Source organism: Mustela lutreola, chromosome 9 (genome assembly GCF_030435805.1).
Source record: "Mustela lutreola isolate mMusLut2 chromosome 9, mMusLut2.pri, whole genome shotgun sequence".
Taxonomy (NCBI): domain Eukaryota; kingdom Metazoa; phylum Chordata; class Mammalia; order Carnivora; family Mustelidae; genus Mustela; species Mustela lutreola.
The window spans coordinates 105,404,387-105,426,155 of NC_081298.1; the positions used below are offsets into that span (position 1 = coordinate 105,404,387).

A 21,769-nucleotide genomic window follows, 5' to 3' on the forward strand; every position below is an offset into this window, starting at 1 on the left:
ACAAGACTTGTAGTTCTAGATTTCAGAAATTAGGACCCAAATGCAGTTTGACTTCTTTTGAATGTCCAGTGCTCTGGGGGCAGAATTTCCTTGCTCCTTTTAAAAGGAGCAGGCAGGGGCATCTGAGTGGTTTAGTCAGTTAAGCATCTGCCTTTGGCTCAGGTCATGATCTCAGGGTCCTGGGATCAGGCCCCTCATGGGGCTCCCTGCCCAGTGGGGAGCCTGCTTCTCCCTCTGCCTCCCTGTCTACTTGTGATCTCTTTCTCTCTTCCTCTGTGTCAAATAAATAAATAAAATAAAATAAAATAAATAAATAAATAGGAGGAGCCAGCAGCTGCCAGAGGAATATGCCTGGCCAGAGCATCCGATGCTGCGCCAAGGCATCGGGTCTGCTTCAACCCAGGATCCCATGTATCAGTCTTCCAGACATCTGAGGCCAGAGCCAGCTGCCACCAGCCTGTCCTTAGCCTCTCTTCCCAACCCTGCCAGTGGGGACTCACCCTGGTAGCCTGACATTAGCCCTGGTGGGAGTGTTTGCTCTGCGGACACCAGCAAAGGCTACAAAGCGGGTTCTGATGTTTGCTCAGAGAGCCGCTTGCCACACATTGACTAGCTCTCACCCCTGAGCAGGGTCTCTCTGCAAGAGCACCCAGAGACCAGCGAGTGGTCAGACCCTGTGAATTGGCTGTCCTCTGGCCCTGGGTAAAGTGTCAGTGAGAGGCTCGTTGAGCAACAGTGACTTTCAATCTTAATGACCACACACGTATTTCCTAAGAGCTCGGCATGTGCTCAGCACTTTGCTTGGTCCTTTCCCTCATGGCTGCTATGTGCAGTAACAGAATTCTCCCGGGTGGTTGGTGCTTTGATCCCCATGTTACAGGTGGGAAACCAGAGGTTCTGAAAGGGGAGGTAGCTTCCCAGTGTCCACCGCTTATGAACAGGGACTTGCAAAGCCTCCTGAATCTGTTTATTGAGTTACCTCCATGCGTCTCCTCTCCCAGGAACCCATGGTGGTTTAGAAAGACATTTCACTTTTTTCTTCCATGGGAGGCCATCTGGTCCAGGTCCCTGCCTTCAGCCACTGAAGCAAAATGCCTCCATATTTAAAAAAAATTTTTTTTAACACATAATGTATGATTTGCTTCAGGGGTACAGGTCTGTGAATCATCAGTCTTCCACAATTCATAGCACCCATCATAGCACATACCCTCCCCAGTGTCTGTCACCCAACTGCCTTATCCCTACCCTCCACACCCCAACAACCCTCAGTTTGTTTCCTGAGATCTAGAGTGTCTTATGGCTTGTCTCCCTCCCCGGTCCCATCTTGTTTCATTTTTTTCCCTCCCTGCCCCCCACAACCTCCCATTCTACCTCTCAAATTCCTCATATCAGAGAGATCATGTGATATTGTCTTTTTCTGGTTGACCTAAAATACCCCCATTTTAAAGGTGAAATGGTCAGGTGCCTGGGTGGCTCAGTGGGTTAAAGCCTCTGCCATTGGCTCAGTCATGATCTCAGGGTGCTGGGATCAAGCCCCATATCGGGCTCTCTGCTCAGCAGCGAGCCTGCTTCCTCCTCTCTCTCTGCCTGCCTCTCTGCCTGCTTGTGATCTCTCTCTGTCAAATAAGTAAATAAAATCTTAAAAAAAAAAAAAAAAGGTGAAGTGGTCAAGGGGCACCTGAGTGGCTCAGTCTATGGGGGCATCCAACTCTTGGTTTGGGCTCAGGTCATGGGATCGAGCCTTGTGTCGGGTTCCAGGGAGTCAGCTGGAGGATTCTCTCTCTCTGCCCTCTGTGCTGTCTCTTTCTCTCTCTCTCTAAAAAAATAAGTACGTCTTAAATAAAGGTGACATGCGAGTTCCAGAGATATTAGAACAAGCGTGGAATCCTGGTCTCCCGCTTCTCACACTGTATCCTTCTACCACTGGAAACTGGCCTCTGTGAGGGGAGCCAATTAAAAAAAAAACAAAAAACAAAAAAACAAAAAAACACCTTTGGTCAAGTCTGTATGCGGAATTGCCAGATTCTCCGAATTGGAAAAGGAAGAGAATAGTTCAAGGCCATCCAGGAAAGAAGGGAGTTATTTGAGGGAATGGGCAGGGAATAGGTGTTTATGGGAACCCATAACCAACCCACTCTTATTTTTTAGTTTACTCTTCAGTCATGAAATATTTTTAGAGCCCCTTCGCTGCCAGTGCACAGGAGGGGCTCCAGAAATACTTGCTGACCCAAATGCTGTGACAGGTGCTTCAGAGAAAAAAAGTTGTTTTGTTGGTTTAAAACACTGCAGAAATGTGGTTCTAAATAACTTTTCCAAGGAAAATTATGTGTCTTACTACATGAAAAAGTAGCTTGTTTGAAGATATTTTGGATTTATTTCTAACAACCTATTAGCAAAACCTTAAGGAACCCCGCCTTCTACACATGAGCGAAACAGAGAGGGTGACTGTGTTGGGGATATCGTGTCAGCCAGAAACCGAAGCAAATGGAGAAGCTGCTCCTCTTTAGAGGGAAAAAAAAGGGGGGTGGTTGGGGAGTGAAAGTACACTTTGCTTTTTATCCTTCTGCTCTTGGAACTATGTTTAATCCATCATGTTTGGAAACCAGTTCTAAATGCTTTCACTTTATCTTCAGTGATTTCCTGAAACGAAACATTTGTTCTTAGTTGGGAGAGAGTTTCTGTCTCCGCACTAATGAGCCCATTGCTCAATGTTGGTAGACTTTCACCAAATTTAGATCAGCTTATGTCCATTTTGACAGAAGATAGAGGATCTTAAACAGGCCTCCAGACGCTGGCAGGGTTGGGTGTCACAGCCTCTAAGCTGCATTTCCAAATTCTTGGCAATACGAGGCTAATTAACGTGGGAGCTCCGTTATGTGCCTTCCACGTCTCTAAAGGATTCAGAAGGAGACTGGGCAACCCAGTGCTACAGACACAGAACCTAGGCTTAGGAGGTCGATAAGGGCTTAAGCTGAAGACGGGACAAGGTCTGCATGCATCATGAATGCTGGCTTCTGGGCAAGAAACTGGGGATGTGAACGTGACCCTGGAGGAGCTTATGGTCCAAAAGATAGACAGAATTTGCAAATGGATAACAACAACACAGCATGAAGAATGTCATGGGAACACCAAGCACAGCTGAGGCACAGAGGTGAGAGTGCTTTACCAGTGCTCTGTGTGGGGAGCTGGGAAGGTGACCTTGGGACAGGGTTTTGAAGAAGGGTTTAGAGTTCCCTGCGAGTAAAGGATCTTGTTGGGGAGCAGCCGAGCAGATGGCAGAGAGTTTAGTAGGAACCTGAGCGCAGTTAGTGTTGAGGGGTAGGGGAGCCATGAGGGTTGAAGCTGGAAGAGGATAGGTTGGCCCCGGATTGCTGGGGAATCTGGGGGCTCTATCCCTTGACCCCACCAGCCAACCAGGAAAGGATTTTAAGTCTGTTGAATTAATTGGGTTTTATTTCAATGTTTTGTTCCATGCCCAAAGTGGGACACAGGCTCACGACCCTGCGATGAAGGATCACGGGCTCCACTGACTGAGCCAGCCAGGTGCCCCCTGATGAGTTCGTTTTTAGAAGCTGAACTCTTACAGAATTTGGGGAGCCATTGCAGTAGTCCTGGTGAGGAATGATTATATGCCCAGCTGTGGCAGAATGGAGAGTAAAGAGAAACTGATTGTTGGTTCGCGTTTTTTTTTATTTATAATACGATTCTTCGTGTTAAAAGAACGCACTTTGCACTATGTCCTTGTTACTGTGTGGTGGACAGCTGTGTGTCTGCCTGTGGGCCTGTTTTCCTACGTGGCCACACACCCCGTACAGTTTCCTAAGAGAGAGGTCTGCAAAAGTCCTCCTCTTTATTCAGGGGGCCTGGCGTTGGGATCCCAGCGGGTCTGTTTATCACTGGGGGCTGGAGAGGCAGGAAAGACTGGTCTTCTAAACTGGGAGGCCTCTGCTGTTGGAGCACAGAAACCGTGAGAGGGGAAAGCTAGAGGGGAGGCCCTTCTTTCTGCCGCAGGCCTGTCGCCATCATCAAGAAGTGAACGGAATTCTGAGGAGTGGGGTGTTCTCACCTGGGAAGCCTTTGGTGATGACCAGTGTCCTTGCTTCCAAATGTAGCGCACGCACGCCTTCTGGGAGCCCTACTGTTGATTCTGTAACATGAAGCTTTGCTTCCTTTCTTGCCCGGGCCCTGCCTAAAGGGTTTTCTGTGAGAACGTGTGAATGGGGAGAATGTGGGCGTTACCCAGAGTCCTGTAGAGTCCTGTCTGCACCACAGCAAGCTTGGGACCGGGCAGATTGGGGGGTGGGGGGTGGGGGGGGATCGCTGCCTCTGGGAGGTAGAGGGTTAATCTCCGTAGCTCATTGGCAGTTCTGCCTCTGTCCAGGGCATGCTGGGATTTCCTCCCAGCTGTTTTACATCATGAAGATTTGTATGTGGGGGAAATTCCAGGGCACAGCTGCAATTAATCTGCTGCACAGTCTTCAAGCTAAGCAGGGATCCTGTAGGACCGATCTCAGCCTCCCTGCAGGAAAGGGGGTTCTGGCTGTCCAGGGAGAGCGCCCTCCAGAGGGTCCCTTCCCTGGGCCCGAGTGGAATGGAAATAGCCCGGCCAAGAAGCAGCACTGAGGAGGGGGCAAGAAGCAGAAAGGGAACCAGAGCACAAAGATAAAGAGGTGCAGCCCCCTTGACAAATCATGAAGCCAAAGTAACACAGACCGCAATGCTTGATGGAGATAGCACAAAAAAGAAAATTTCTGCTCACTCTTAGGCATGCAGAAGTAAAAATCTTAAGACACCCGTGGTTAGCATTCCACAGTGCAGTGCAAGAATGAACAAGCCACCGTGACCGAATAGGGTTTACCTGGGGAATGCAAGGGTGCTTTCGTGTAAGAAGAATCTGTCCCCGTGTATCCGTACCACAACCGAGGCAAAGAAAAGAAACCACACGACCGTTTTTGGTAGATTGGAGACAATTGAACAACTGTTGGAGTGAAAACAAATTAAAACCAGGAACAGAACCGTCCTTCCTTCATTAAGGTCAAGACAAGTTCTAAGCCACAGCCTCCATCTGCTTAACCGTGAACCGCAACAGCACCGTTTACCCAAGTGTTTTCTGTGGGACCCCAGTGTCCAGAAAGAATTTCCCAGATTCAGTAAGAGCGGGCAGCCGCCTCTGTGTTCTGTCTCAGTCACGACATACAGTAGTGTATCAAGCAGCATGTGTAACTCGAAGGTGGTACTACTCACCATTTGGGTCTGGTTTTTTTTCTTTCTGTTTCTGAGGATCCCAAGAGAGTACTTATCCCACATACAACACCCCTTGGGTGACAAGCATTGCTGTTGCTTGGCCATGGCTTGCCTCGATGCAACCCAGGTTCCCGTGTTTTGAACTCTAGAGAGCATCCGCCGCAGGGAGGCGGGGCCGGACCAGCTTCATCGTAGTGCAGTCTGAGCAGGGTACCCTCGTCAGGAGCCAGTTGGGGTGAGCAGGTGGACCCGAGACTGGGCTTGGAGAAACCAGCATCTTCGATTTGCCCACATGCCCTGACCATGCAGAGAATCTAGGCTCTGCCACACCTGTCTCAGGCCCTGAGGACATGCTCCCACCAATAGCTGGCCCTGGGGTCATGGGAGGGCTGACTTCGGGTGAGAAGCTCCAGCCAGGGAGAGTTTTATTGCCACGAAACACTGGGTGAGGCCTGACCAGCCTCACCTCCGCATCACAGCGGGACTGCTGGCCCCTTCCGCCCGGAGCCATGGTTCTGGGATGCTCAGCTGTCGCTTCTGAGTGCTCCTTCTTCAGAATTGCAGTCCAGAGGCATTTGATAGCGAAGTAACTTCTTAGGGGGGCTCTGATGTCTTTTTATAGGTTTTCCCCCCACCCCCACTGCCCTCTGTCACTTGTTGCAAAATCTTAAAGAGCGGGCACCTGGGTGGTTCAGGTGGGTTAAGCCTCTGCCTTCACAGGTCATGATCTCAGGGTCCTGGGATCGAGCCCCTCACTGGACTCTCTTCTCAGTGGGGAGCCTGCTTTCCCCTTTCCCTCTGCCTGCCTCTCTGCCTACTTGTGAGCTCTCTCTCTCTCTGTTAAGTAAATAAATAAGAAATACCTTTAAAAAGATAAACAAACAAACCTAACCAGGTCTTTAAAAAAAAACTTTAAAAGGCAGAAAAGTTTAGAATAGGGGAAGGGACACTCCTCCATTTCCCTATCCCCAGACTGAATTCTTGCGCACCTGTACACCTACACTCCACCACACACACACACACACACACACACAGGAAGGATGGTTCTGTTCCTGGTTCTGTATTAGGTCCCAGCTCTTCAGCCAGTCGAGCAGGGACTCCCCTTGAGGGACAGTTCTGCCGCCCTAGAGGCCAGAGAAGCTGCCGCACATCCTGCCGTGCACAGGACCACTCCCACCAATCCGCCCCCAGTGCCTGTAGCATTGTGTGAGAAACCTGCACTCAGCTCCCACAGCCTGCTCTGCCTCCCAGCCCAAAAGGTCAGCGTTCTCTCCTAAACGAGGATTCGGGCGGATTCCTGTTTGATCTAAGCCAACGAGAAGAGTGCGCAGCCTGTTTCTTTAGGACTCCAGCTAGGAAACCAGATGCTGGTAGAGCTGGTGGGTTTCGGGAAGCCTTCTACTACGTTCCGTGTTGGGGTGGGTTTGGGACACTTCTCTTTGGCATGTGACACTTGCAATTGCGGTGTCGGGTTGTGACTGCTACGGAACCATCCCCACAGGAGAACACCGATACGTAAACATTCTTTCAGCTTTGAGGTGGCCAGCCCTGTGAGAGACAGATAGGGACCGAGAAGAATCAGGCTGGGGTAGGGGTGGGGTTTCAAGAAGGTGATGTTATGGAAAGTGCTAGGACCTGTGTTGCAGAGAACAGTGTGGTGTTTGAAGTCGGGGAGCTCCGCAGCCACTCCCCTCGTAAAGCTGGGCTGGACATTCACCCTGTGTATACCTCCCTTAGCACCTCTGAAAATTTGGGACAGTCACCTCTACTTATAACAGCAGGGTTCTTGTGAAGATGAAACCCATTTACGTGTGTGAGAATGCTTTGGGGGGCACCTGGGTGGCTCAGTCGGTCCAGCATCTGCCTTTGGCTCAGATCATGATCTCAGGGTCTTGGGATCGAGCCCTGCGTCGGGCTTCTTGATCAGCAGGGATCCTGCTTCTCCCGCTCCCTGTGTCCTCAGCAGCCCCCCCACCCCCACCCCCCCTTGCATGGGTGCACGTGTGCTCTCGCTCTCAAATAAAATCTAAGAAAGAAAGGAAGAGAGATGGAGGGAGGAAGGAAAGAAAGAAAGCAAGCAAGCAAGCAAGCGAGCTTTGGAAACTGTCCACATGGCACAAATGTTATTCACTGAGGAAATGAGTTTTAACTAATGATTCCAGTATCTGTCCAGTCCTTTAAATTTGCTAGAGGCATTGAAATCCCAGTTCGTTCATCTAGAAAGTGGAGGTTCTGGGTCGGGAAAGAGATGGGTGTGGGTGGGAAGGGTCAGCAGAACACAGGGACAGAATGCTATTCAATATGGCAGTGGGGAAGGAGGAACGGACAGGTACGAGAGGGCCCGGAGTAGAGACTGGCCTTATTTTAAGGGCCCCCAAACTCCCCCCTTTTATTCCTACTTCTCAAGCCTCCCACAGCCAGGCCTGCGTGGCCCATTCACCTGCTGTCAGTGCTGCCCACTGGCCCTCTGTAGATGTGTCTTAGGGTTATTATCCTTACCCATGGATGTTGTTTTGAAAGCCCAGACCCTACCCTCTCAGTCTATGTTTGTGGGTGATGATGAGCAGAGGGGCACACCCATCCCACTTTCCCAGTCCTGGGCACATAGCTCAAGGCCACATCACGATTTCTTTTTCCCCCTGGAATTGAATGACCAGAGCAAGGAATTAAAACTCAGAGACTTATTTCTGTCTCTCTGTGAAACTTCCTGGGGCCAGCATTTCTTACTGGAGGTGTAGCTTTCAAAGTAACCTCAAGAATTCTGTGAAGAGGCTGTGTAGCTGGTCCGCTGCCCAGAAGCACCATATCAGTGTTGACACTAAGACAACATGTGTGCTTTTGCCCCCAGCGAAGACTATTGGTTTGCTTATGGAAATGATAGCTGCCATTCATCAAACGTCTCCCACGTGGGAAGCATTGTGTTCTGTACTTGACATGGTCCCTAAGCCTTCTAACAACCAGTTAAATTCTGGACCTAGCCTTGCCTTACAATGAAGAAATCGAGACTTGGAGTTGTCAAGACTCTTGTCCAGGGTTGCACAACCTACACTGGCAGAGTGAGGCCCTCAACCCGTGAGCATTTGACTCTGGACCCCAGGGCCCCTCCCCTCCTCCCCACTCATCCTTTTCCAGGCCCTCCCCAAAAACTGCCAGGCCAGGGTTGAAGAGAGGCTTTTTGTTTAAAAAAAAAAAAAAAAGTGTGTGTGTGTGTGTGTGTGTGTGTGTGTGTGTGTGTGTGTAGAGGATTTACCGTTGAGTTTGGATTAGTACAGGGTAAGGTACTGGGCAATCTTTTCAGGGTCAGGAAACGCTAGATGTTAAATCAGCATCATAGAGTCTGGATGGTTATTACCCATGACCCTTCAGGTGTCCGGCAGATGGTTTTTATTCCTTCACTCCCAGAATCTCCTGGAGGCCGTGTCTTGGGGAGTCTTGTGTGTGGTGCTATAAGCCATGGGGATGAAGGAGGCAGGATCATCTGGGAGCCCTTGGTCCCTTGATGAGCCCTGCTTGTCCCATGACTAGAGCAAGCAGAACTTGACCCTCAGCCATCGGATCTTTGGACACGTTGGTTGGTGGTGACTGTAAGCGCGTGCTGTCCCTGGAGATGATCGTTTGGACGCAGACCAGCCAGGAGCTCCTGCCAGTGCAGTGAACCAGCAGGAGCCTCCCTGCTCACTTGGGGGTGCTAGTGAGACCCCATCTCACCAGCTATCTTGTGTTTTCTGTGCCCTGTGCAGTACCTGCAGATGAAATGGCCCCTCCTCGATGTCCCCTCCAGCGCCACGGTCAAGGACACCAGGTCACCATCCCCAGCACACTTGGTAAGTCTGTTTCCCCTTTGAGCACTGGAGGGATTCTGTCCCTCACCTCAGCCCATGGCATTGCGTCCCTTCTGCCGTCCCAAAGTGGATGGGGTCCGGTAGCTTCAAGTGTGTGTGCCTCGGGGGAAGGGATGAGCTGTCGGGAGTGGAATGGCATCACCTATGTGCCCCTCCATGCCTTGCACCTCAGCACACGCGCACATACCTCCCAGGATCGTGTGTGGTTAGCAGTGGCGGCCCGACCCTGGTCCTTTCTGCCGCCCCCTCCACCTGGGCAGTAGTGCCATCCTTCCGCCCTACTGGAGCTCCTGCTGCCCTGCCCCTTGTCCTCACAGGTGCAGGCAGCGACAGTCCAAGAGGCTTTCTTGTACAGGATGTTATAGGAGAGAATTAATTAAAACACATACAAATGAGGGCGCCTGGGTGGCTCAGTGGGTTAAGCCGCTGCCTTCGGCTCGGGTCATGATCTCAGGGTCCTGGGATCGAGTCCCACATCGGGCTCTCTGCTCAGCAGGGAGCCTGCTTCCCTCTCACTCTGCCTGCCTCTCTGCCTACTTGTAATCTCTGTCAAATAAATAAATAAAATCTTAAAAAAAAAAAAAAATGTTAAAAAAAAAAAAAAAAAAAAAACACATACAAATGAAAACCCCAGCAGGGCCACAGAGGTCTTTGTGCCAAGCCCTGTGGCAGCTCAGGCCCCAGGGGTAGAAGATCAGGATGGACCTGGAAGAGGGGAGCAGTGACGTCCGAGCAGGTCTCACCTGCCCGGGGCTGGCAGAGGACTGACTTACAGAAGAGCTGGACCTGGGACATTGCATTCCAAGATTCCTCTTGGGAGCTTGAGGATCCCTGGGCTTGAGACCCACACAGCCTTGCAGGCTAACTGCTGTTACGTACTGTACAGTGAGCCTCAGAGTCTTAGAGGGTGCAGCTAGAAGGAAACCCACTGGAATGACCTACACATTTTACAGACAAATAGACCTAGGAAAAGATGGTCTTATTTAAAAACATTGTTATGGGGCACCTGGGTGGCTTAGTTGGTTAAGCGTCTGCGTTCAGCTCAGGTCCTGATCTCAGGGTTCTGGGATCCAGTCCTGTGTCAGGCTCCCTGCTCAGTGGGGAGTCTGCTTCTCCCTCTGCCCCTCCCTCTGCTTGTGCTCCCTTGCTCACTCTCTGGCAAATAAATAAATAAAATCTTTAAAAATATATAAATAAAATAAAACATTGTTATGGAAAATTTCACCTGTTTCCTTTACCCATACTCCTTCTACTACACTGGGTTGTTTTAAAGTAAATTCCAGGCATATCATTTCATCTCATTCAGGACATTTTAATACCCTGACAGCCCTTTTTCATTAAAAAGCTTAAAATCTGGTTGAGGAGAAAGAAGATACATGGAGCCCATATGATTTGCAGTAATCGTGAGAGCAGCTCACAGAGGCAGAGACCTTGGAGGTTTATAAAGGATGTCTTGTGTGGTTCTCAGGTGATGGTCACTGCTATCCACTGGGGAGGTAAGTGGGGAGAGGTGATTCCCACCCTCTCCAGGAGAGATCAGTGACTGTAGGGAACAGTCCAGTCCAGTGTGGGCTGCCCCTGAGAGGCTCTGTGGCCGCTCACCAAGGCTGAACAGCCCCAAGAATAGGCCGGGGGGGGGGGGTGTCTCTGGTCCCCCAGAGACCCATTTGGGATGGCCAAGTGCAAGGTCCCGATGCCCCCTAGCGGTCAGTCAAGGTGGAGTACAGGGCGTCCCACGTCCACCCTGCCACAGACCTGGCTAGTCCCCTCCCGGCACAGCTCGCGCTCTCTCTCTCTCTGTCTAACAGTTTCAAACCTTTGCTCACTCCCCCGCCGATCCTGCGGCCTCCCCCAGCCCACTCCAGTGGACCCTAACATGCAGGACCCTCCCTCCTTTCCTCCACCCCCATACTGTCTCTGTGCATATTGTCTAAAATCTCCATCTACTTTTCAAGGAAGTGAGTTCCCTTTCATATTAGCACGGGTACCCATTGAGCTTCCCACCCTTTCTGTTGCCCAAAGCCCTCCACCTCTGAAAAAGAAAATAAAAACCCTGTGTCCCGCCCTCTTCCTGTTGCGAGCATTTTTATACTTCACTGGCGGTGTTCACTCCCAGCTTCTCCCGCAAGAGCCAGACCCCCACCTCCATCACCGCCCCCTTCGTTCTGCTGGTCCCCTGAAGCCTGGCTCAGCTCGGCCACTGGCATCGGTCAGTGTTTCCAGCCCTCTGCTTCCTGGATTCCTCCTCTCCCCTCTCCAGGAGACTGGACCCAGAGACTCTAAAAGTTCTTTGCCCTCTCTAAGCCTCCATTCTCTTTATAGACTCTTTTCCTTAAATAAATTAAGGTACCTGTTCTCACCTACGGTCTCCCGTGTGAGTGACATAAAGATACACAAAATCCCTAAACTCTCAACAGGGGTCCATGCCTGTAGCTCCAGCAGCCAAGCAAATATATCCATGGACATATGGATGGATTATACAATATATACAACCATGGATGCACGGATTTGTCCGTTGCAGATACGTGCTCTGCGGACACTAATTCAGTGTGGGGTGCAGCAGGGGCTCCTCACTTTGTCAGAGTGGAGAAGCGTGAATAGTTGACACACTACAGTGTAGGTCACAAAATGGCTCATTTTCTAGTAAGGTGTATATTATCACACTGTGTATTCTAAAATAGAAAAACAGAGGGGCGCCCAGCTGGCTTAGTCAGTGGAGTATGTGATTCCTGATCTTGGGGTTGTAAATTTGAGCCCCAAGAGAGTCTTTAAAATCTTAAAAACAAAACAAAACAGAGGGGTGTTTGGATGGCTCAGGTAGTGACCCAATCCGCCTCCCTGCTCAGCAGGGAGTCTGCCTCTCCCTCTCCCTCTGCTCCTCCCCCTGTTTATGCACACGCTCTCTATCTCTCTCTCAATAAGTAAAATCTTTTATTTTATTTTATTTATTTATTTGAGAGAGAGACACAGCAAGAGAGGTTGGAACGCAAGCAGGATGAGAGGGAGAGGGGGAAGCAGACTCCCCGCTGAGCAGAGAGCCTCATGCGGGGCTCTGGGATCATGACCTGAGCCAAAGGCAGACGCTTCATGAACCACCCGGGCGCCCCTCAATAAATAAAATCTTACAAAGAAAAGAAAAGCATAAACAGGCCTTGAAAGCTTTAAGAAACATTTAACTTGCAGTGCTACAGATTGGGAGAAGACCTTCATTCTCGGTTTTCCCGCCAGAGCATCTCATTCCGATTCTGAGATACACGTGTGTGTAGGAGCAAAGCCTGACACACCTGGGGAGCACCGCCTCTGTGTTGGAGGATGTTAACTCCATGGGTTTGAATCCCAGCCCTGCCTTTTCCTGTTGGTGCAGCTCTAGCCAAGTTATTGCTTTTTACATTGCTTTGGTTTCCTTGTCTGTAAAATGGGAACCAGAAGAGGTCTTGACCTCAAGAGTGGTGTGCAAATGAGCCAATGCATTGTGAGGATTTTAGAATTGCGCGTGCCACGGGGTGAGCCCTCCGTGACCATGAGCTCCCTGCTGTTGCCTGTCACCACTGCTACTCTTTTGAAGATGAGAGCGATTAAAATACTGTTTAATTCGCTGACTGAGAGGTGGTGAGGGCCTGCCTTAGGGGTCAGTTCAAGTGGACAGATCGCAAAGGTAATAGATGAGGAGTCCGTAGACTCTCATCTGCTCTGCCAAGGATACGATTTACTAGGTCTGGGGTACAGTTGGTATCTTTGTTTTTTTTTTAAGCTCCCCAGGAGATTCTAAGGGGCAGACAGAATGGAGAATCATTGCACGAATTGTAAATCAGAGGCAAATGGGGAGAAGGAGCTCGAGACAATTCCAGTTCACTAGGTGCTCAATTCCAGTTCACTAGGTGCTCGCTTCTCGAGGCTGGAGCTGGGAGCTGGGCTTGGAGGTGTTCAGAGGTCTGGACACTGGCGTTTTTATTAGAAAACTGAAAACACTCAATTAGGAGGTTTCATTTAGAAGCACAAGCAAAATATTTTAAGATGAGGTTTGCCCTGGGAGAAGGGCAAGCAAAGGAAACAGCCTGCCTACTAGGCAGAGATGGAGTGAGTCATGACAGAGCTACCTGTCAAGGAAATGTGTATAAACAAGCCGTAACTGGGCCAGGTAGGGATGGAGTTAAGTGTTCTTACGACTTGGATTTTATGCTTTAAAAACAAGCTCTAAAAAATGGAATGGCTCTGATATTTTATATGTAACGACTTGTAATATCTGTTCACTGTAATCTCCTTACATCTAGACTGATATCGGATCCCTCACTGGGCCCCTGTGTGCCTGGTCCCCGCCTTTCCCTCCTCTCTCCCTGGAACACTGTACCCTGTACACGAAACCAGTCTATGTGCTTCTAGAACATAACCAACTTGAAGACAGGAATCCCGTCTGCTCTACTCACGTTCGTTTACCCTGCTCCATTAGAACGCCTAACACAGAGAAGGTGCTTGGGGAACCTCTGTGAATCAAGGGAAGAATGACCCCTCAGGGGAAAGGTGTTAGCCCTTGTAAGCCCCTCTCTCCCTCTTGCTTCAGTCCCTCTCCTCCTATAGGGCTTTTTTTTTTTTTTTTAAACAAAGCCTTTTTTGAAACCATGAAGGTAGGGCTTGTGCTATGGAGAACACTTGGGAAGACGCCAAAGTGTGCAGAAAAAGACCTCTAATCCCACAGCCCGCACACACTTAGTGATACCTGCTCCTGTAAGGTGCTCTCTAGGAGGTGAGCAGAACGCTTCCTTTAAAGAGTAAACACCCTGTTTTGCTGTTGAACATCGGGCCACTCTCGGGAGCAACTTGCCAAGCCTCATGTCCGAGGTCCGACTGGCTGGCCGGTGGCCGGAAGCCATCCTCCCGGAGGGGCCCCTTGCTGCTCAGCTTCTCGGCTTTGCTGAGCGTGCCGCCTCTCAATTTCAAACATTTATTGAGGCTTCCCCTTTAAAATAGCGCCTCATCTCTCCATCTTCTCCACAGCACACCTGCTGTGGGCCCAAGCACTTCAAAACTCCTCCTGCAGCCCGCCGCTGCCCTGTCTGCCTCCGGTACTGATTTAGGTTCTTACTGCCCAGTGTTAACTTTTTATTTTGACATAATTTTTCAACTTGCAGAAGAATTACAAGAATAATACAAGGAACCTCCCATGTGCTCTTTATCCAGATTTGGAAATTTTGCCCTATGCTTCCCTCCACCTCCGTATATATATTTGTGTATAAACACATGTTACATATATGTATGGGATTTTTAAAAACAATTTGAGAGTCAGTTGGAGACATTATACCCCTTTACCCCTGAGTACTTTGGCTATATTTCCTAACAATGAAATTTCCTAACAATGAGCACAGTACAGTTATCAAAATCAAGAAATGAACATTTCATATTCCTCTCTAATATATATTCAGAATTTTGGCAAATGTCCCTAAGAGTGTCCTTATGGCCATGTGCTTCTCCCTGGCCACAGCTCAAGCCAGGATCACACGTGACATTTACTTGCCATGTCCCTTGTCTCCTTTGCTGTAGCAGAGTTCCTCAGCCATTGTCTTTCCCGACCTTGACATTTTTTGAGACGCACAGAGCAGCTGTTTTATAGACTGTTCCTCTGCTTGGGTTTGTTTGTTTCCTTGTGGTTGGACTCCAGTCATGTGTTTTTGGCAGGAACACTTCTGCACTGAGGCCGTGTCCTTCCGAGAGCCTCACACTGGGAGGCAGGTCCACGGTGTCCTTTTGTCCCCATTGCGAGGATGTCAGCTTCATTCATTCAGTTAAGGTGGCGTCCGCCATGTGTTTCCAGCATTACATTGCTCCTTGATTGTACCTAATGAGCGCTGTCTGTGGGGAGAGGCTTTGAAGCCATATAGGTGTCCTGGTTTTCATCAAACCTTGATGGGGACCTGCCTCCATCCCCTTGTTAGTTTCTGCTACTGAGAATCCAGCTTTGGGGAATTCTTCCTCCTCTCTTCCCGCTCATGAATCTTGCTGTAGAGCAGAATGGACATGGTGGCAAGCCCAATCCATGGATTAATGACCCTCATGGAAAAGATGACAACGGATAGAGGACAGAAACCAAAACACCAGTCCACAAATAAGTGTTCCTGCCAAAGAGACCAAGCCGATGGAAACGACAAAAGGCAATAAATAAAAGAAGCGAAATTCGGCTTTAAAAACAAACACTTGAATTCATAGTTTGGAAGAGCTCACCCGAATTCTAGAAAAGAAATGAAAATTGGCGTTCACCTATGCCCATCCCGAAGAAGATTTGAATTGCGAAGGTTTAAGCGTTTTGTTTTGTTTTTTTCCTACAAGCATTTATGCGGGAAGAAAAGGAAACATTTATCCCAAGAATTTTATACGCAGCCCTGTTTGCAAGGACCTCAAAAATTTGGCACTGCTTAGAAGGACCTGAAACACGTTCCAGTTCCTTAAACATTTCTCTCTCACTGGTTGCCTGGCTTTGTCTTTACGTCTTCTGTGTCTTCCCACTGATGAAGAGCTCAGAAAGCATTTAATACGGTAATAGAGACCTTTCTGTCCTCATTTTCTCTCCCGTTCCAGTCCACTGGCCTCCTTGGGGCTCCTCAGACATGCCAAGCACACCGCCTGTCTATCAGCCCCACTCCGGTGTTCCTTCTGCCAAATTGCTCCTCCCTCACCTGTCTGAAGGTCCCCCCCCCCTTCCCTCAGGTGTTTATTCAGAAGTCCTCTTCTCCTCAAGACTTTCCCTGTTCAACCCGGGTCATAACCCCCACTGCCCTTGGCCCTGACTTAGTGTTTCTCCTTAGCATTTCTCAATATCTGTGTTTTATTTTTAGTTGTGCTTATTGTTTATCTCTCCAGTTAGAACATGGGTACCATGAGAGTAGGAATTTGTGTCTACATAGTTGGGTCTGGTGCATTCACAAGGCCTGGAGCTGTACCTGGCATAGCACAGCTACAACAGAAATACTTGCTCCCAGGAGGGAGCCACAGGGAAACAAGCAAGGAATTTATTGGGTCACTATTACTGTTGGGATTGGTGTTTCCTGTAGGGCCAGTCAGCAATTCATTTCGTGTTATCAGAGACCCAGATTCTTTCTGTCTCTGCCCGAAAGGCCTCCAGCCCTTGGGCCACCCAACTCAGTGCCTGCTGTGTAGACAGTCTCCACAAACATTTATCTGATAAATAAAAGCATGGATTTCCATTTCTCTCAGCAGAGGAAAATTCTGTAGAGGAAACCTACATTCAGACTTCCTTTCCTTAATGGGATAGAGTGGCAAAGAGCGTATGTGTTGCCTTTCAAGTAGTATTTATTAGAGAGGGGTGTGTGTGTGTATGTGTGTGTGTGTGTTGTGTGTCCATACAGAGAGAGAAGTGAGGTCCCACCAACTCAAATTAGGTTCCTTCCTATATGGCCCTGGTTCTATTATATGTAAATCTTTCAATCTTATTTTCTGCACTACCAATCGGCCATCTCCCTCTGTAATATTTTACTAATTTTAAGGAAGACATGGGAGTACTTTAGAGACAGGTGTCCAGAAAATAGGAGTCCAGAGACTGTGGCCAATGAGGGAAACAAAGAGAAGATCTCAGAGAACAAGGTATTTCTCTTCCCACACTTGATGAGCTCTCCTTTGGTAGAGGAAATACTTATTTACGTGATATGCTGAGGTATAGGGATAGGAAAGAATCGTGGAAGTAACGTGAGGAAGATCTCTTAGCACCTGTGTTGGGGCACATGCAAAGAAAGTTGTTCTCTGCCCAAGCTTGAGCAGTGAGTCCAATTGGTTATCTCTGAAAAGCTGTGCAGACACAAGATGTTCCATTGAGGGCAAGGGGTGGGGGTAAAAACACTGTCCCTTGTGTCTTAATTTAAAGTCACCAGGAAGAAGTTCATCTTTGAGGTATGGAACATGAGGGTATCTGTGGCAGGCACTTCCCCTCTTGTTGGTGTTAAGCATAGGGCCGGTCACCTGAACTCAGCTACTTGGATTTACACATGACTGACTTTTAACTAAAATATTCTGTAAGGAAATATACAAGTAGCTTCAAAGATTCCTGCCATATCCTTAGATTGAAAATACTACTGCTTAAAAAGCATAGACCACCAAACAGCCAGCCAACCAAACAGGGCAGAACCGATACTTTTAACCGATTAAGTTCTATGACCAAGAAAGTTTGGAGACCCCCTCCCCCGACCCTGGCCTAAGTCACCATCTGTCACAGACAGAATCAGAGTGACACTGAACATTGCAGCTGGGGGCAGCCAGTCCTTGGAAATCCTCCTTCTCAGGCTGTTGAGTATTCTCAGCAGATAGCCCTGTCTTGGGGGAAACAGATCCCCTTCCTGCTCCCACAGAGAAGATCGCCTCCAGCAGTAAACAGACAAATGGATGTAGAAAGAACAGATTTCTTAAATGTATAAAATCAAATACAGTCAGCAGCCCAGAGGAGCGCTCAGTGTCTTCCCTGGGCAGTCTGTTGGCGCGTCTGTGGCTGCTTTGTCAGTGGTCCCACAAGCTGAAGGCTCATCTTTACCTGATCTACAAAACCTTATCCTTCTGCTCTCTGAAATCAGAGTCGGGAAGAAAAGAGAATAGTGCGTGACCAGTAGGAGCTAGGAGGCTATGTGGAGGCTTCCAAAAAGTTCCTTAGAGGAGCAGCTGGAGGAGAGGGGCCTTGTGGAGAGTTGACTTCTCCGTCCGTGTTGGAATTGTATGGTGCTAGCTTTACTTTGACCTTGAATTTAAGTCCTGGATGGTAGAAGATGAGGCATTGCTTCCTTGAGGACAAGGAATTTAAAGAAAAATTTTCACCTGGACTAACTTTAGTAACAGACTAAAACATTTGAGAAGCACTTGAACTGGAAAAAGGTTGGGTCTACATTGACTGCAGAAGGATTCAGGCCCGAGATGGCTCTGAAATGCTCTCCAGATAGATCTGGACTCGGCTGCGGTGCTGAGCGAACCCCGTGCAGCACCCGTGCACGTTGTTCTGGGGTTTTCCACTGAGAGGGTTAGAATGGTTCCCAGCCTTCCTACCCTTGGCCTGCGTGTGCCGTAGACATCCTGCTTCTGAGGGCAGCTGAGGAGAGGAAAAAGCAGAAACTTACTGGAATGGTAGCCACCAAGGAGGGCCCTACCCTGGGTCAGCTCCAAAGAAAGCAGTTCTTTTTTTTTTTTTTTTTTTTTTTTTTTTTAAAAAAAAAAAAAAAAAAAAAAAAAAAAAAAAAGAAAGCAGTTCTTAATTATCCATCCCAGAGGCTGCCTCTTCCCAGACTGACCTAGGAAGAGTTTACCCTCCTCTTCTTTCTGTGAACCCACCACCTCCCAGTCCATTTTCTAGACAATGATGCCACCTAATGGGAACCAAGAATAACTCACAGAGCATTTACGTGAGGACACATTCGCTTTTTCATAGAACTCACATTTCCCTCCTTGTACTTTGCTACCTATTCGGTGCTGTGTGCCAGCTTCTGATGAGGCCGGACTCAACCGCATGTGGGCAGTCAGGATCTCATAATATTATGAAGTATTTTTAGGGGGCTATAGATACATATATTAAAGAATCACATTGTACACTTCAAATATATTACAATTTTATTTTGTCAGTTATACCTCATTAAAGCTGAAAAATGGGGGCACCTCGGTGGCTCAGTCAGTTAAGCATCTGCCTTTGGATCAGGTCATGATCTCAGGGTCCTGGGATCGAGCCCCATATCGGGCTCTGCTCAGTAGGGTGTCTGCTTCTCCCTCTCCTTCTGTGTGCACGTGCTCTCTCTCTCTCTCTCTCTCTCTTGCTCTCTCTCAAGTACATAAAAGATAAAAAATCTTAAAAAAAAAAAAAAAGCTGAGGGGCACCTGGGTGGCTCAGCTCAGGTCATGATCCCAGGGTCCTGGGATCGAGCCCCGTGTCTGGCTCCCTGCTCAGTGGGAAGCCTGCTTCTCCCTCTCCCACTCCCCATGCTTGTGTGAGTGCTCTCTCTTTCTCTCTGTCAAATAAATAAATAAGATTTTTTTTAATTTTTTAATTTAAAAAACTGAAAAATGTTAATAAAAGATGGCTGTAGATGATGTTACTTGATATAAGTAAAAAACCATTATCTACAAAAAGTAGAAATGAATGGAGATATACCAAAATGAGAGTAGGGGCTGGGTTAGGCTATTGTGATTGTGTTTTCTTTTCTCTCTCTTTTTTAAGATTTTATTTATTTATTTTAGAGAGAGCACAAGCAAGGGCAAGAGCAGAGAGAGAAAGAGGGAGGGGGAAAGAATCTCAAGTAGACTCACACAGAGCATGGAGCCTGACGCGCAGCTCAGTCCCACCACCAGGAGATCATGACCTGAGCTAAAACCAAGAGTCGGTCACTTAACCAACTGAGCCACCAACGTGCCCCTGATTGTGTTTTCTAAATGCTTTATAATAGTTTGTATTTCTTTTTATCCATCAGAAGTATACTTTTAAATATAAATAAATAAAGCTGTAAAATACAGAAATAGAAACAAGAAAAACAAAGTCACCCCTAGTTCTACCCCTCAAACATACCTATTGTAAAACATACCTACTGTTTACATTTTGATGTGCTTCTAGTCTTTTTTTTTTTTTTAAAACATAGAGTTTTATGTATTTTTTAAAAACTGTAATCATTCTAGGGGCTTCTGGGTGGCTCCGTTGGTTAAGGATCTGACTCTTGATTTCAACTCAGGTCATGATCTCAGGGTCGTGAGATTGAGCCCCACGTTGGGCTTCTGCACTCCTCAGAGCCTGCTTCTCCCTCTTCCTCTGCTCCTCCCTTTCTCTCTCCCTCTGCTCCTCTCCCAACTCACTCACTCTCTCCCCCAAATATGTAAAATCTTTAAAAAAAAAATTGTGATCATTCTGTGTAATTCTTTTATCATTTATTATCACTTTAGTAATAATTCTGTTGCTTTTATGATACTAAAAATCATCCTTTAGACAAAGCTGTTTTCAGGAAACCAAAATGCATCATTTTAGATACATTAGGTTCCAAGAAATCTGATTTTTTATACTCTTTATACTCTTTTTATACTCTTACTTGCGCTCTTTGTTCATGTACGTGGTGATACCTTCAAAAGCCAGTAAGAAAAGAGGTGAAAAAATAAGAAGAAAATAATTGAAGAGTTTGTAGACCATGTCAAAGGAGCCCACTGTGGTTGGGCGGTGATAGGAAGTTCTTCCAAGCCATTACCGCAGCCTCTGGTCATGTGCTGGCGCCACCTAGTGGTTATGGTTATGAATAGTCTGAAATCTCTGCCTCCCATCCTCGGGTCTGGGAGCTGGACTCCTGGTTGCAGACCTTGTCCAGTACCCTGCCTCTTGTCTGTGCTTAGCCTACTGGAAATAGAGCAAGAATACCATCAGCATGGGTGCGTAGATGTACAGATTGGATTTTGCATGAGTACCAAATGGGCGCTGTGACAAATAAAAAAGGGCTCCAAGAATCTATGAAATGAAAAATTCAAATGGAAAGACAGCAGTTTAGAATTCTAGCCTTTGGACTGCCTCCAAGTCATTATCCATCTTGCAGATATCTTTAGAGCAAATCTCTTCTCCACTTGTAACTCATTTACCTTATTATGCAAAGAAAAAAAATTGTATGTCAGCTCTTTCTGTCAGATATATTTTGATTGGGCTCTTGGGCACACATAGATAGTACCAGAGAAAACACTCTGGTTTGTTAGACCTGTAAAGGGCTATACAAATCCAGTTCACCATTAATTAGCTGTAATAAGTGGGCTAAGCCACTTAATCTTTCTGAGCTCAGTTTCTCATCCCTCAAATGGGGATAATCATGACTTCTTCTCTGTTATAATGAGATGTATTGCCTAGCGCTATGCTTGTAGTGGGGTGTTCAGCAAACTGTAGCTCTGTGGGGGCACCTGGGTGGCTTAGTCAGTTAAATGGCTGCCTTCGGCTCAGGTCATGTTCTCAGGGTCCTGGAATCGAGTCCCTTGCTGCTCAACCAGGAGTCAACTTCTCCCTCTCCCTCTGCCCATTCCCCTGCCTGTGCATTAATTCTCCCTTCCTCTCATATAGATAAAATCTTTTTTTAAAACATTGTAGTTCTTTTTATAATAAAACTCATTGTTGGGGCGCCTGAGTGGCTCAGTCGTTAAGTGTCTGCCTTTGGCTCCGGTCATGGTCGCAGGGTCCTGGGGTCAAGCCCTGCATCAGGCTCCCTGCTCAATGGGGAGCCTGCCTCTCCATCTCCCACTCCCCTTGCTTGTGTTCCCTCTCTTGCTGTGTCTGTGTCTGATAAGTAAATAAAATCTTTTTTTTTTTTTTAAGATTTTATTTATTTATTTGACAGAGAGAAATCACAAGTAGATGGAGAGGCAGGCAGAGAGAGAGAGAGAGAGGGAAGCAGGCTCCCCGCTGAGCAGAGAGCCCGATGCGGGACTCGATCCCAGGACCCCGAGATCATGACCTGAGCCGAAGGCAGCGGCTTAACCCACTGAGCCACCCAGGCGCCCAGTAAATAAAATCTTACGAAAAAGAACTCCTTATTGTTAAGTCAGATGATATTAAAACAATCCGGTTCACCAGTGCTAGGACACACAGGTTTTTCCCACTTTAATATCTGAAATCATGATGTGTCCGTGGCATGCCAGTGTTTTTTTCCTTCTTAGCAGTTCTATAAATAATGGTCCTTCTTACATTTGCTGGTGTTTAA

General features: G+C 47.8%; 1 protein-coding gene across 2 annotated transcripts in view; it reads left to right on the top strand.

Moving 5' to 3' along the window:
* TCF7L1 (transcription factor 7 like 1) overlaps positions 1–21,769 on the top strand; it is a 153,695-nt gene that overhangs the window by 124,616 nt on the left and 7,310 nt on the right. For both annotated transcript variants that reach the window (XM_059188240.1, XM_059188241.1), the window contains exon 4: positions 8,985–9,068. In XM_059188240.1, the coding sequence (XP_059044223.1) occupies positions 8,985–9,068 (84 nt within the window). The remainder of the gene's footprint in view (positions 1–8,984; positions 9,069–21,769) is intronic.